The 13,843-nt window shown below is 35.3% G+C and overlaps 3 protein-coding genes across 5 annotated transcripts in view; 2 read left to right on the top strand and 1 right to left on the bottom strand.

Moving 5' to 3' along the window:
* The window catches only part of LOC123006619 (zinc finger protein 423 homolog), a 31,825-nt gene extending 25,285 nt beyond the window's left edge, over positions 1–6,540 (top strand). For both annotated transcript variants that reach the window (XM_044401234.1, XM_044401235.1), the window contains 4 exons: positions 133–275; positions 596–824; positions 3,460–4,605; positions 4,665–6,540. In XM_044401234.1, the coding sequence (XP_044257169.1) occupies positions 133–275; positions 596–824; positions 3,460–4,605; positions 4,665–5,975 (2,829 nt within the window). In that variant the 3' untranslated portion in view covers positions 5,976–6,540. The remainder of the gene's footprint in view (positions 1–132; positions 276–595; positions 825–3,459; positions 4,606–4,664) is intronic.
* Positions 6,270–8,946, bottom strand: LOC123006621. 2 transcript variants are annotated; one of them, XM_044401238.1, is made up of 5 exons: positions 8,750–8,946; positions 7,566–7,627; positions 7,275–7,486; positions 7,055–7,226; positions 6,270–6,997 (listed from the first exon to the last, which is right to left on the bottom strand). In XM_044401238.1, exons 1-5 carry the CDS (start codon positions 8,848–8,850, stop codon positions 6,549–6,551), a joined length of 996 nt encoding a protein of 331 aa, XP_044257173.1. In that variant the 5' UTR covers positions 8,851–8,946; the 3' UTR covers positions 6,270–6,548. The 2 variants fall into 2 exon arrangements, with proteins under 2 accessions (XP_044257173.1, XP_044257172.1); XM_044401237.1 differs by having other exon boundaries at positions 6,270–7,226; positions 8,750–8,945.
* Positions 8,947–9,533: 587 nt separating this feature from the next.
* On the top strand, positions 9,534–13,065 carry LOC123006187 (exocyst complex component 2). Its single transcript, XM_044400472.1, has 9 exons — positions 9,534–9,815; positions 9,866–10,018; positions 10,063–10,342; positions 10,384–10,565; positions 10,630–10,844; positions 10,896–11,345; positions 11,392–11,742; positions 11,792–12,636; positions 12,685–13,065. Exons 1-9 carry the CDS (start codon positions 9,707–9,709, stop codon positions 12,785–12,787), a joined length of 2,688 nt encoding a protein of 895 aa, XP_044256407.1. The 5' UTR covers positions 9,534–9,706; the 3' UTR covers positions 12,788–13,065.
* The last annotated feature ends 778 nt before the right edge of the window (positions 13,066–13,843 follow it).

Below are 13,843 nucleotides of genomic sequence, written 5' to 3' on the forward strand. Positions count from 1 at the left end.
GGTTGGACTGTATCGCATCATACAACATGTCACGTTGAAAATGTTTCGACTGGTTTAAGCAAACGACATATGAGCGAGTCATTGAATTGGACAAGTTTAACACATTCTTGACTTTATTTTGATTTGTTATAGAGTCATACTGACCATCTGCAATTCACTTGTGCTTACTGTCCTCGACTTTTCAAGCATAAACGATCAAGAGATCGCCACACGAAGCTTCACACTGGGGATAAAAAATATAAATGTCAGCAGTGCGATTCCGCCTTTTCACGGAGGTACGTTTAAGAATTGGCTTTTTGTCGGATTGTGAACTAGTTAAGGCATCAAGACAGTGGTCTTACTAACGAAGACATTCTTGTGGAATGCAATAAACTTGATGTTACCGTGTGAAACGCTAAATTTCCAACATATGGCTCAAAGTATTTAAAGTTCGAGCAATTATTCCAACAAGAACACGTATGAGATATTTTAATTTTCAATTACTGTGATTAATATGCGAGTAAGTTCGCGGTCGGTTTAATCACTTTATAATAAATGCGATTTAGATTCATCTATTTTGTTTTTTTTTTTTTGAATTTCTTATGAATTTTTTCAGTGATCATCTTAAAATTCATATGAAAACACATGATAGTCGTAAACCATATAAATGTGGTACATGCAATAGGGGGTATAACACCGCCGCAGCACTCTCGTCGCATCAACAAAGTCACTTGAAACAAGAATCTAGGTCCGGAAGTCGCACGAGTGGAGGAAGCACCCCTAGCCCCGGACTTTTCCGGTGCACTCATTGTGCTGAAACTTTCGGAAAACCGGATCTGCTACAGGTAAAACAAAAAACTTCGTACGAGTTGTATTGACATATTCACAGTCGAGTAGATTTTACATCTAGATTCAAATGAGTTAAATACTACTACATTTTACATTTTGGGGAACGAATAAAAGTGTCTTTTTTGTCTTGACATGTTTACACATTTTTGACAGTCACGGGAAAATGACACGAAAACTTTAGGCTTTCAAAGACCCAGAAAAAAAACTTTATCTAATTGAAGTTCATTAATACTAAGAGAAAATACTGCACTCATCTATTCAGTATTCAAAAATAAACACAATATATTTTTTTGACAGGATTGTGATCAACGCCAACTTATAGTAAACATAATAAACGCATAGACTTGTCATATCTATTGCTTGTTGACAAATCGAAATATGTTTCAAATAAAAATCTTTACCGAACGGCCGAAGAGTTTTTTCATTTTGAAGCCTGGGTGTCTTTATAAGTGTTTTAGTCCAAAAAGGTGTTTATTTAAGTAGCCGTAATTTGATAAGTATTTTTAAAAATTTTGTTTCGGCCATTTTGTAGATATCATTTCTAAGATACATTGACTTTTTAAACGACGTTGATATCTTTTCAAATAACTTAATTATAGCCGCAATTCTTTTACATTGGAAGCGCCATAAGAGAAATACGTTTAACCAAGCCTTAATAGAAGAACTACCCTCGGCCAAAAAGTTTTGTATATTAGCTATTTGTGTGTTATAGTACATTACAAGCGAGACGGTAAATATGGCATTACTCCGAGTGCTTATGTATACGATCGAAAGGCGCCAGCCTCGATAAAGCACAAGGGGTAATGCCATTACCACCGAGGTTTGCATGCTATTTTATTCACAATCACATTATTTTCAGTCAAAAATTGGAATAAAATAAAATTCTAACAAAATTAAGGTCCAAACATGGTAGGCCGTCCAAATCGCGTTTGATTTTTGACATTTCAGAAATTTTGCACTTTGACTCTATTTCTGTTGAAACAAAATTTTCCAAATCTTTTGCTACAGGCTATTAGAAGAGGAAACAAGGAAGCTGTATCCTAAATTCTAACTATGTTTAACCTTATTTGTGGCTTTTATTGGAAAACTTTTTGTACCTTTAATAAATAATTATAAAAAAAACACATACAAGATCATCAGTATCATTAAATAGTTCTGACAGTTCTGAGTTCTGACAGCCTGTATTTTTTTGAGGATAAATACAAATCTTAAACGTTTTCATTGTGGGACATATTTTCTGTAATTTATTGTCTACAGGAAAACCTCTTAATTTACGTTGTTTTGAAATAATAAGCAAAATTTTATTGGGTGTTCATGACTTGTGTTCGGCGGTCGGGATTTATACTGTCGTACAGTTAGGGACATGGAAGTTCGAACAGGACTGTCAATCTACTGACATCATCTCTAAAATGGACGTTACTTTATTAGCCTCACTTTTATAGTGGTCACAGAGGGATCGACATTTACATGTCATTCATTGACATGAACATGAGATATAAATTTGAAAATTTGACTTGACACTCAAAAATTAAAATTAAATTCGGCCCGCAGACAAGGGTGCGGTACTGCGATAGCGCTAGATAGTGGAGGTAAATAAATCCCGACCGCCTAACAGGGATGATGACATATACAACAAACAAAAGTTTATTATTAAAACTGTGTTTTATATTTTAAGTAAGTTTATTCAATGAAAAATTTTTAAAAAATAGCTTGGAAAATGCTTTTTTTAATGAAACATTAATATGCAACGTAGGAAATGAACCTAAAACACAATTACCGTATCGTTTTTCATCAAGAAGCTGCATTTTAGAAGTTTGTATACATAGTTTATTGTATTACAAATTACAACTGAGCAAATAATTGAAAAAACTCTGGAATTATCCATTTGAACCTCAAATGTGTTTACTGTAATAAGAATAACAAAGATATTAATTTTATACCTAAGCTATTGCTAAAAGGTCTATTTTTGTCTATAAATCGAAAACAAAAAACGATAGCGAGATGTGGTTTTAACAAAAATTATTTTCTTAAAATATGAGCTCGAAAATGTGTCACTCATTTTTTCCTAAATATTATATTTTCGGAAATCCCCTATACGCACATCGAAAATACTCACTCCTTTATGTTTTTTTCTCAATTATGGTGCGAAGTAGAAAAAAAGTTATTCAGCCTTTTTTGTTCTACAGTATGTCCCCGGATTGAGTTTACAAGAGGAAAAAATTTTTTTCTTTGATTTTACGCCAAAACTTCAAAGGAAAAACATTTTTTGCTTCACCTGAAACGAGCAAATCTGTAATTAAAAGTTTATTATTCTGATTCAGTGAAAAGAAAAGTTAATTTTGTCTATTATTTCAAAACCGTCCTATATAATTTTAAACTTGTTTTTACTATAACTTAGTACGAAAAACTTATGTTAATTTTTTTTTAACAAAGATAAAACCAATAAAGTTTTTTTGGAACATTCTGTACAAACAGATCAATAGTTTATTCCTACACGTTTTCCGGAATATTACGAGGAAATTTTAGTCAATACTTTGCTAAAAATAATGTTATCTGATAGTCAATGAAAATTTTAATCGCGTTTTTTTTTTGGAAGGCAAGTTTGCCCTTAGATTTTTTCGTAATTTTTAGAGTCATATCGCAATGGTCCACAGCGACACCGACTCGTCGCTAAGCCAGACCCCTGAGCCGTTATCAGAATATCAAAACCAAATCGAAGATTTGAAAATAGTTTGCATGTACTGCTCGAAAGAATTCCCCAGTTTGGAGTTGATGTACCAGCACACAAATATCGCCCATCGTGACGTCCCCAACGGTGTTACAACTTCGGTTTCCGTCTCATCTCCTGCAATTCAAAACTCCCCAAAACCGGAAATTTGTCAAAACGGAACACCAACATACGCCTGTGATAGATGCACGATGCAATTAGACTCGATACAAAATTTGAAAAATCATATAAATAATGTACATTGGCGTCCGGCTTTATCTCCTAATCCTGTCAATTTTATGGGGATTGAGAAAAGCTTTTCTCCATTTCAAACCCAACCGACTGACTTGAGCAGAAAGAAAAAAAATGAAGACAGTGCAGAAAAATCGGTCAAAAAGAAGAAAGATCAACATTCACCATCGGCGATAAGTCCGTATGACTCTAATGACAAGCCATGTATTTGCTCGTGCTGCTACGCACAACTGCCAAATTTCAAAAGTTTCCTCCACCACATGGAGTCACATGTAATCTCGTCAAATAATTCCTTACTAGGGTTTTGTCCCGTTTGTGGCGAACCTGGACGTGACCCTGTTTCGTTCACCAATCATATTTTTAGCCATGCCATTGCTCAAGTACCTGGACGTTGTTGTTACACTTGCAAGAAGTCTTTTGAAAGACTAGAAGAGTTACAAAAACACTTATTAGAAGTCCACGTCGTCTCAGTCTTCAAGTGTTCAATCTGTAACGACATTTTTGACACTAAAATATCAATGCAGTTGCATCTGACAAACAAACACAGCGACGAATGCAAACATTTTAAGTGTTACTTGTGCACGAATCAGGTATTTCACGACAGACTTTCGGCAGAATTGCACATTTCCATGAAGCACTACCAACAATTCACACCTTGTGTTGGCACTAATCAACTATTACGGTCGCAATACCAGGAGTTGGATACCAGATTTCGCGACTATAATATGATTTTTCAGTGCACTTTCTGTCACAAGACGTTCAAAGACCAATACTCGCAGTACATACACATTTTGAAGGAGCACAATGAAAGCAAAGAGGTAAAGATATCGACATAGCAGCACCATATCAGTTTCAAAGTTTGTGTTTATTCTTCCAGGGTGAAAAATTCATTTTGGATTCAGCAATGAACCCAAATCCGTCCAGATCGCCTAACTTCATGTTTCCCAAAATAGTAACTCCCGACCACGTGGGTATGGAACCTCCTCTGGAATCGGTCTACACTTGTGATATATGCAACCGCAGTGATATAACTTCCGAATCGGACCTAATAAGCCATAAGAAGCTCCACCACAGCAAAAACAAAATTGGTCCTGTGAGTCTACAATGCGCCTACTGCAACGAGTACTGCAAATCCCGTACCGACTTGGAAAACCACATGAAAACCCACCAAGTAACCTGCGGTAAAGGCAAACACAAATGCAACATTTGCGACGAGATCTACTCCTCCACCCTGACTCTTGCGGATCACAAACTCACCCATTGTAAAATCGTCGAGGGGAATAGTTGTGTCCAATGCAAATCGGTCCTTAGTGACGAGCAGTCCTTCTACAGCCATCAGTTGCAACACAGTGCCAATCCGACAAAACCCAACGCTCAGATTTCCCTCCCGGCAAACTGCATCATCTGCTGTCAGACGTTGCAAACCGATGTGGAGATCAAACTTCATGCCAACTTCCACCTTAAGCACCTCACGCAGAAAGAGTATATGTGCGGGGTTTGCAGCAAGGTTTTTGACAGTCAGAGTAGCCAATCGGCGAACGATATTAACATTGTCGTGTGCAAAGACTGTGCGAAAAGTGAAGACGAGGGGAAAAAAGTGCCGAAACAGTTCGCGTGTATCCAGTGCCCCCAGACTTTTGACAGTGAGAGTGACGTGCAAAACCACGCAGCGATGCATATGTTGAACGAAGGGACGAATCTAGAGTGCCGCTTGTGCAAACAAGTTTTTTCGTCCCCTCTCAAGCTGCAGACACACCTAATCGAGCACAATTTCTACGGGATGAACCAATATAGTTGTTACGTGTGTTCCTCAGTTTTTACAGCCGCGAGCGGGTTGCAGAGTCACATTATCGGGCATGGGTTGGATAGTAGACCCTATGAGTGTTCCCAATGCCAGATGAAGTTCTTCTTTCGGGCCGAACTAGATAATCATAGGTTTGTGCACATCCAGAAGAGCTATCCCATTCATAATGGGGGCGACATCTACGAAAATAAGCCAAGTCCACGCTATAAAATCTGTAAATATTGTTCAAACTCGTATTTGGACAACTCATTTTTCTTAGAACATTTGAATCAGTGTCCCTTTAGGATAAGTCCGAAACGTGAGACTTTCGATACTAATGAAGTAGACAATAATATTAAACAAGAAGTAACAGAAATCACGTCGGAGGAAAAAGATGAGCAATAAAATCGTCTATAGGACTAGATAAGACTTTTATACGTACTTTAATTTATTATATGGGTTTAGGCAGTAGGATGGAATTGTGATAATTTTTAGTTGTAGTGGGGTGAGTGGTATTTATATCCAGTTTGCACGCAATTATATATTAAAACACATTCAAGGGTCCACTATAGATATAGCGTTTATTTCACTTGTCAGAGATGCATTTTCGTTCCCAGATTTGTACATTGTTACCACCAGAAAAGTACAAATCGGATTACAGCAATTTGACCAAAGATGCGCCAAAATGAAACACAAGGAAATACATAACGGTTTATTTTTTCAAAATTTTCACTATAGGTTTGGCGTCCTAAGCGAAATTTCTCGCTTAGTTGACAGAACGTCTCTCTGAAAGTCATCCAGCTCTACAGCACCGTCCATTAGACTTATTTTGTTGATTTATAGATTGTTCATAGTTACAGTGTTATTATTACTATTACTAACGAGAACTGTATAGGAAATAAGTTTTTGCTAATTTGCATTCCCTATTGTTTCTGTTAAGTTTTAATTTAAACTCAATAAAAAAATTCAATGCAGTGTTTAATTGCAGACTGATTCCTTTCCTAAAAGGATATTTTTAGACAATTTATTTTTTCTTTGCTTGGGTGTCGGAACTGCATCAGAGATATTATTTTCGTCGGTTACAGATTTATTACAAACTTCGTTGTTATTACTAGCATCAAGGTCGTCACATGATCCTGTTATATACAAGGAAACTCTTCCAGTAAAAGTATTTGAAGAATCATCCAAATCGTCACGAGATCCAGCGATGTAGAGCGACTTCTTCTCACAATAATTTATATCCGGTTCCTCGGCCTCCTCTTCATTCTTCACGTCTTTTTCTTCTTCAATCACATTACTCGTAATATCCTTAACAATTAGATCTGAAGTATCTCCCTCCGATATGACAGACAAATTATCAATTTCTTGCACAGATTCTTCTAATTCTTCACTTTTTTCTGTATCTTTGGGACAAGATATTACTAAGTCTGGAATGTTATTATTTGATTCCGCTTTCTCTTTGGTAATCATATTATTATTATTACTGTCGTCTTTTAACGCTTCCATATTTTTATTAAAGTCTTTGAACTCATCTATCATTGCATCTTTCTTTACTTCGTCATCACGACTCCCATTATCAGTCGATAGGGAACAGTCGGTGTCGGCAGAAGTCAAACTCCAGTGCGAACCACCCGACGAAGCTTCCAAATTACTAACCTAATTAAAAAAAATAGTAATTGTCACACTTTAATGCACAGTAATTACATTTTGACTAGACATCGATTTCGGGGGCAAAGGCGCCCGCTTCTTTCCTCTCCGCCTTGCTGTGGTGGCATTCTGCCGTTTTTCTTCTTCTTCAAATGGATTTGGGCCCGGAAAACTTGTAATTGTGGTTGTTACGCGTTCCCGAAATCTTGAACGAGGAAGTGCTTCGTTTTGCTGATTTGGGTACGACAAAGGCAATCTCCTGAGGGTTTCTTAAATCAATTTTTAATTATTTCCGGTTGACACCCAACGGAAGTTGACTAGGTCATGCTTACAGTTCACAGAACTTACCGCTTTTTTGCCGAATTGTCACTTCATCGTTTTCCTTCTTTTTGATCCGAAAAGATTGTCTCCTGCAAAGATTTAATTAAATTAAATTTATTTATAACAATGATGTCAGCAAAGTCGAATGTCATAATAGATTACTCATCTAGGTGGGTAAAGCGAGTAAATAAATTAAATTGTTTTTCAATTTGTTTCACTAATCTAATCTTAAAAGTCGGAAAGCATTTTTGTATTAATTTATGCCCACTTTCGTTTAGAAAATAACTCAATTCAATTACAATTGCTAATTTATTGTGCCAACAAAATTCGGTAAACACTTACTTTTATGAGAACGGATGTCATACGATTAAATAAAAATTAATCAGAACTGGACAATGCATTGTCGACAATTCTGTGATGAATAATAATTAAAATTAATGTCTCTTTTATTATAAATTGGATTGAATTTGTTTGTGGTGGACTTTGAATAAAAAATAGGGCCCGAGTTGCAAATATTCTTATCAGACTCCTAATTAGAATTATCAATTAATAAATAAACAAATCACGTTCTATTATAGCTTCTATTTTTTACACTTGCGTCACATGCAATTAAGCAATTATTAAGTAAAATTATAGATTGAGATGAGATTTTTCATGAGTCCAGTGACATACCGGTAGTAAAAATTATTTATGGGCATTTTCGCGAGTGCATTGACTTTCAGTTGCTGGAAAAATGCATTAATGCCGGTATTTTGAAATACTTATAATTGTTTCATAACAACCCTCATCCAGAGAAAAAACTTTTACTTTAAAGTGGAATTCAATCTAATCTAAACAAACTAGAATAAACAATGTAACACATGTAATTCATAAAAATACTAAAATGCAAATAATTGTCATTGTTGAATCCGGGTCAGAGTTGTTAAATAAACCAAATTACGGCCACTAAAACCAAAATTTACAATGCGATTATTCGCACTTAGCTATTCAAGTCGGCAAATAAAAGATAAAAGTGTAAAAATACTTTGAAGGTAAGTAATTAATAATCTCTTGATTGGTTGTCACTTATCACAAAGCAAACATTAAAACATTTACAGAGGCATATTTTTGGCGTGATTCCCGAATTTTTTCAATTTGATTTAATTGGAATTTCCAAAATTCGAGTCAATGTAGGTAGGTGTTGCGATAAGAGCGACAATTTAAATACTCACAGATTTTTTTTGAGTTCTTTAAAAGAGTCCCGAATTGTGAGTTTTGGTCTTGGTTTTTCATCGGCGAAGGGATTCAAATGTTCGGGATAATTATCAGTCATTTTTTTGGAGTTTGATGCACAACACAACTATTACACGAAAGAAACTGTGCTCTGAATGTGTGTTACTCCCCACTATCGTATCGACGGTAAATTACTTAGTGACGTCACATTTTTAAAGTGTTTTCATTATTTCCACGTAAAATTACCGACTCGGACTCAACAAAGTAGCGCATATTTATGCCAAAAGTTACAATTTTTGAATAATGTGCTAACTATTGATTCAAGTTGCGACTTTACGTCACTACAATTGTTCTATTTGGGTAACTAGAACTGACCTCGGAAAAAATAATCAATACTATGCTTGGCTTAAAACCAGAAAATCAATTATTTTGACTCAAAGTGAAAAATAACGAAGTTAAAAAAAATGTACACAAAAATACACGCAAATTTTGTAAAACTTAATAAAAATGAAAACAGCTAAAAGCTTGTTTATTCCAAGTTTTCATGACAAGACGCAGAATGTTAACAAATTAAGCAACTTTATGTAAATTTGAGCTGCACTTAGCAAAATTGGCCAATTGTCACGATCATGTAATAGATGCACCGCAATAAATTTTCATTAAGTTAATACGCATTTAAATTACAAGAATTACTTTATTTCCGTGGAGGAACGGAAGTACGCATCTTAACGTTTAAATTTCGCGCTGGTCTTTAGTTTTTTGTTTCTCGAAGGGTGGCGCTGAGTGTGTTGTTGTCGTAATGTAAACGTCAAATGTCAGAGTTAAAATAAAAATATTTTTAATTTATTTATTTAAATTAGAATGCAATAACGAATTGGTGTAATTAATCGTTTAATTTAAATTAACATCAAAGATAAGTTTTTGAAATGAAAAGTGTTTAGTTTTGTAGTTAGAAAATGGCACCGCCCCCCGTTGTAACAGGGCTAAGCCCTAACGAAGGTCTTCCAGGGACGAGAATTACAATAAGGGGAGAGAATTTTGGGTCTAAGCCCACTGATTTGATAGGTAGGTGTCTTGTAGAATCAATAGGGAAAAGTAACCTCATTTTTTGACAGGTTTGACAATTTGCGGTTTTGATTGTCTTTTATCAGCCGAATGGAAGTCTCCGAATAAGATTATTGCAATTTCGGGACCGGTGAAGGGTAAAGGGGATGTTATAGTAACAACAAGACTGGGGGGCGTAGGCACTTGTAATGTTACATTTAAAGGTACAGTTTTGTCTCTTGAGGAGCCTTTTTATTAGTTATTTAAGGTTACCACGAAACTATTGGCCCAATGAAGGAGAGTGCAGTTTGGGTCGAGGAAACCACCCCTTTGTTTGTATGGGGGCGGCATTCGTTGTCTCCCAGTAGTTACCAACAGGAAGACCCATTGGGTCTCTCTGTAGAAGGCAATGACAAGAAGTTTCCTGAAGATGATTTAATAACATATTTTCCCGACAAATCTGGAGACATCGCCGCTGGGAATTTTTCACCAGGGTGGTTTCTTCTGGAAAATCATCACGCCACGTCATTTAATGACTTACAAGCCGGGTAATTGCAATTTTTATTAGTGCGTGGTTACCCTAAGTTAGGTTAAATTATTTGAGGAGGAAAGTGGAGGGGCAGAAGGAGGGCCAACTGTCTTTTTTGAAGGCCAATATTGGCTCTGTTATGGACCAAATTGATACTCTTGTTAATTTAAAGGAAAAAATTGAGTGCGATGTTGCCAAATTTGGAAGTGAACCGACGCTGAAACTCGAAAAATCAATAAAAGGTAGGATTGTTATTTTTATTAATTTTGTTTTCTGTGTTGGTCATGAAAAATCGAATTTTTTTAGAATCTGAAAGAGAAGGTAGGAAGTTATTTGACGATGTATTAGCGCGGCGAGACCGAGCCGAAAAAACTCGAAATGCTCTAAATGTACTAGCCCGGTTTAGGTTTTTGTTTTGTTTGCCTTGTGTAATAGATAGGAATATAAAGAAAGGTGAATACGATATCGTGATCAACGACTACATAAGAGTTAAAAATTTATTCAATAAAACTGATGTGCCTGTAAGTTTGCATTTACATTAATTGTCAGAAAATTAATCAAAAATTTTTAAGATATTTCAGTCTGCACTTAATGAAGTAGAAAAACGAATAACCGATCTTAAAAAGAAGCTTCTTACGGACTTACAAACAATGCCAATAACTGTAGAACAACAAAAACGCTTAATTAGATACTTAGTGAATTTAGACTGTACCGAGGATCCGGCTTGGAAAGCCATTGAAAGTCGCTCAGCTTACATCAACAAAAATATAAAACAAATTTATGGTGAACACAATGTCGAAAAAACGGACCCTAAATCGAAGTCAAATTCCACGTCGAAATTTTCAAAATATAATCCTCCGCCTCAGAATGACTTGAACACAGTTCCCGCAAATGTAAATTTTATTGACGAAATTTGTCTCAGCATATCTGAAACATTCCCCGATTTATGGAAAATTGGTCAAGCTTACTTTTCAGGGGAATTACGAGTGAAAGTCGAGCCTGGCCGCCATGTTGAATTTAAAGTAGTTTTCCATCTAAAAAAAAAAGTTTTTATTTATCAATTTTTAGCACATAGTCATGACAATAATGGAGAGCTTTTGCAAATCAATCCGGTCGTCCTTAATCCCCAACACTCTAGATAAAACCGACAAAACCACCCTCGGGTCTTGGACAATTCCCGAGCTTGAAGAAGTCGCGCCGTTCTTACCCGAAATTCTCCGATGTGTGCGCTCGACTTATATCGCTTTAATTAAGTTAGATTTGCCGAGTGAAGCTTTAGATATAGTCTCGTCACTTTTACTAGACTTGCGGATACACTGTATGAGTACTTTATTCAAACAAGCTGCAGAACAAATAAAACAATTGAACGAGAATTGGAAAATTGATTTCAGTGGCAACCATGTAGGGATAACCGAACTTGTAGGTAAACCAATCCTGGAAGCATTTTCGATTCACGTGACTGTTTCAGCCAATCAAATTCGAGCGAATCATTCAAGACGTCATCCAAATCGTTAAAGAGTCGGTCTTGTCGACGGAACAACGCGAAACTCCCCTTTTGGAAAACCCAACCGCGCATAAAGAATTAGATAAGCAAATTGAGGCAGTTTTGGTGTCGTTTCATAACGCTTTAAATAATCTGTCTTCGGATGAAAGTTGCGATGATGATGAGGATACATCACCTGTCGTTTCGCAATTAATCGGAACTCCAATTAATGGCTATAGGACGAATTATACTAATAATAATATGCCAATTTGGGAGCACAGACTTTTGATAACCCTCTCCAATTGTCTCTATACGAAAAATGTGGTCTTTGATAACATTTTGAAGAAGTTTAAGGAGAGCGGTTTTCCGGCACCGGAAACTCCCGTCAAAAACGCCAAAGATAAATTAGATGTGCTTGAAAGGACGATTCTGGAGAAGTATTTGGAACAGAAAAGTGATCCTTTAGTTGGGACAATTGAGCCCTCGATGTATTTAGGCCGATTTGATTGGGATATTGAAATAACCCCCAATAGTATCCGGCCATATGCAAAAGAGTGTATAAATAACCTCATTCATGTCCACTCTGAAGTTAACAGTATTTCGTCTTCTTTACTAGAAAGCGTACTTCCTCAAGTAGTCCTAACGATAGCTGAAGAGTTATACCGACTTATGTCCTGTGTTCAGAACTTTAGCCAAGGTGGAGCACAACAAGCCAGAGCTGATATTAGCGCACTTCAAATATTTTTCGACCACTACTCGACACCAAAGGCTAGGAGTTATTTTCAAGAAGCTTTGGACATTATTCCCCCACTCGAAAATGCTGAAGCAACGTAAGTTTTAAACAAAGATTAGTGGGAGTCTCTCAATTTTTTTTTCAGTGTTGTGCAGGATATTTTAAGACAGTGTAAGGCCCGAATGAGAATACAACTTCTGTGTTTAACGTCACACGCGAATGGGCCAGTTAAAAAAAGATCTCATTAATTCGACAAGCTTAGTGTAACTGTGATTCTATTGCTCATTATTTTTTTCAAACTATTGTCTTTTAATAAAAATAAACAAATTATTTGTATATAAAGTTAGGGATGCCTTGAAGACAAAGTAATAATATGGTCGTTCAGTTTATTAATTTATTCCACAGTTTTGTGATACTTTATGTACAGTTTCAGTTGTAATTATATTGTGGGTAACACTTATATTAAATTTTTTTTAGGATGTACGATATTTTTGTGTAAAATATAATAAAAAGATTAACTTATTTATAAATGTCCTATTTTTTACTTAATCCTTTGCATTTTTGTTGAATGTACGATTCTGTTATGTATCGTTGGTTGCATACAGTACAAAACGCATTTTGAATAGTTACTAATGAGTAGATACATACTATTAATAATAAGTGCATTTTATTTTTGTAATGTTTTTCGATAATTGACAATTGAAAAAAAGCATATTTGTATTAAATAATAATTGTAATAATAATGCAAAAAGTTAATAGAGTTAACAAAGACAGACGACGATTCTATTAAAATTCGAATTGTTGAAAACTAGTATCAGGTAGCATAATTTTGGATATTATTCAACATAAATGAATTTTGTAGCAAAACAACGCGCACAACATGTGGAACAGGTTTATAATTTTACGAGTTTATGAGGAAAAAAAGGGTATGAAAGCGATGATATGCGCCATTTTACGTAATTATTTTTCGGAGTGAAATAAAATTTAATTAAAAGTAAAATAATATTTGTGCGAAGTAGCAGCCTACATGAGATTGTGAAAGTTTTAATGGCATTACTATTTATTATTATTGAGTAATTCAGCTGAAAAAATGCTAGTTCATGTTCTAAATCTCAATCACTCATACATATAAATTAGCAATTATATCCATAAGTATCTTTATTATGGTTCGATATAACTCAGGGCAATTTATTAATTTACCCTAATTTTTTTATTTATTTTAAATAGGTCAAAAAGTGAAAGTTGCAATTTTAAATGCTAATTAATAACAACAAATCTTAAAGAATTGTCGCGACTTTTAACGA

The sequence above is a fragment of the Tribolium madens genome, unplaced genomic scaffold, assembly GCF_015345945.1.
Source record: "Tribolium madens isolate multiple individuals breed KSU strain unplaced genomic scaffold, Tmad_KSU_1.1 Scaffold_2;HRSCAF=44;Tcas5.2_LGX, whole genome shotgun sequence".
Classification (NCBI taxonomy): Eukaryota; Metazoa; Arthropoda; class Insecta; order Coleoptera; family Tenebrionidae; genus Tribolium; species Tribolium madens.

What these genes read in the sequence shown, in the direction of transcription:
- LOC123006621 (XM_044401237.1), bottom strand. Translation starts at nt 8,850, where the DNA reads ATGACTGATAATTATCCCGAACATTTGAATCCCTTCGCCGATGAAAAA. An exon ending in GACAATTCGGCAAAAAAGCG is followed by an intron (nt 7,487 to 7,565) that starts GTAAGTTCTGTG and finishes AATTGATTTAAG; the next exon opens with AAACCCTCAGGAGATTGCCT. An exon ending in AATCGATGTCTAGTCAAAAT is followed by an intron (nt 7,227 to 7,274) that starts GTAATTACTGTG and finishes TTTTTTAATTAG; the next exon opens with GTTAGTAATTTGGAAGCTTC.
- LOC123006187 (XM_044400472.1), top strand. Translation starts at nt 9,707, where the DNA reads ATGGCACCGCCCCCCGTTGTAACAGGGCTAAGCCCTAACGAAGGTCTT. An exon ending in TAAGCCCACTGATTTGATAG is followed by an intron (nt 9,816 to 9,865) that starts GTAGGTGTCTTG and finishes ATTTTTTGACAG; the next exon opens with GTTTGACAATTTGCGGTTTT. An exon ending in CTCGAAAATGCTGAAGCAAC is followed by an intron (nt 12,637 to 12,684) that starts GTAAGTTTTAAA and finishes TTTTTTTTTCAG; the next exon opens with TGTTGTGCAGGATATTTTAA.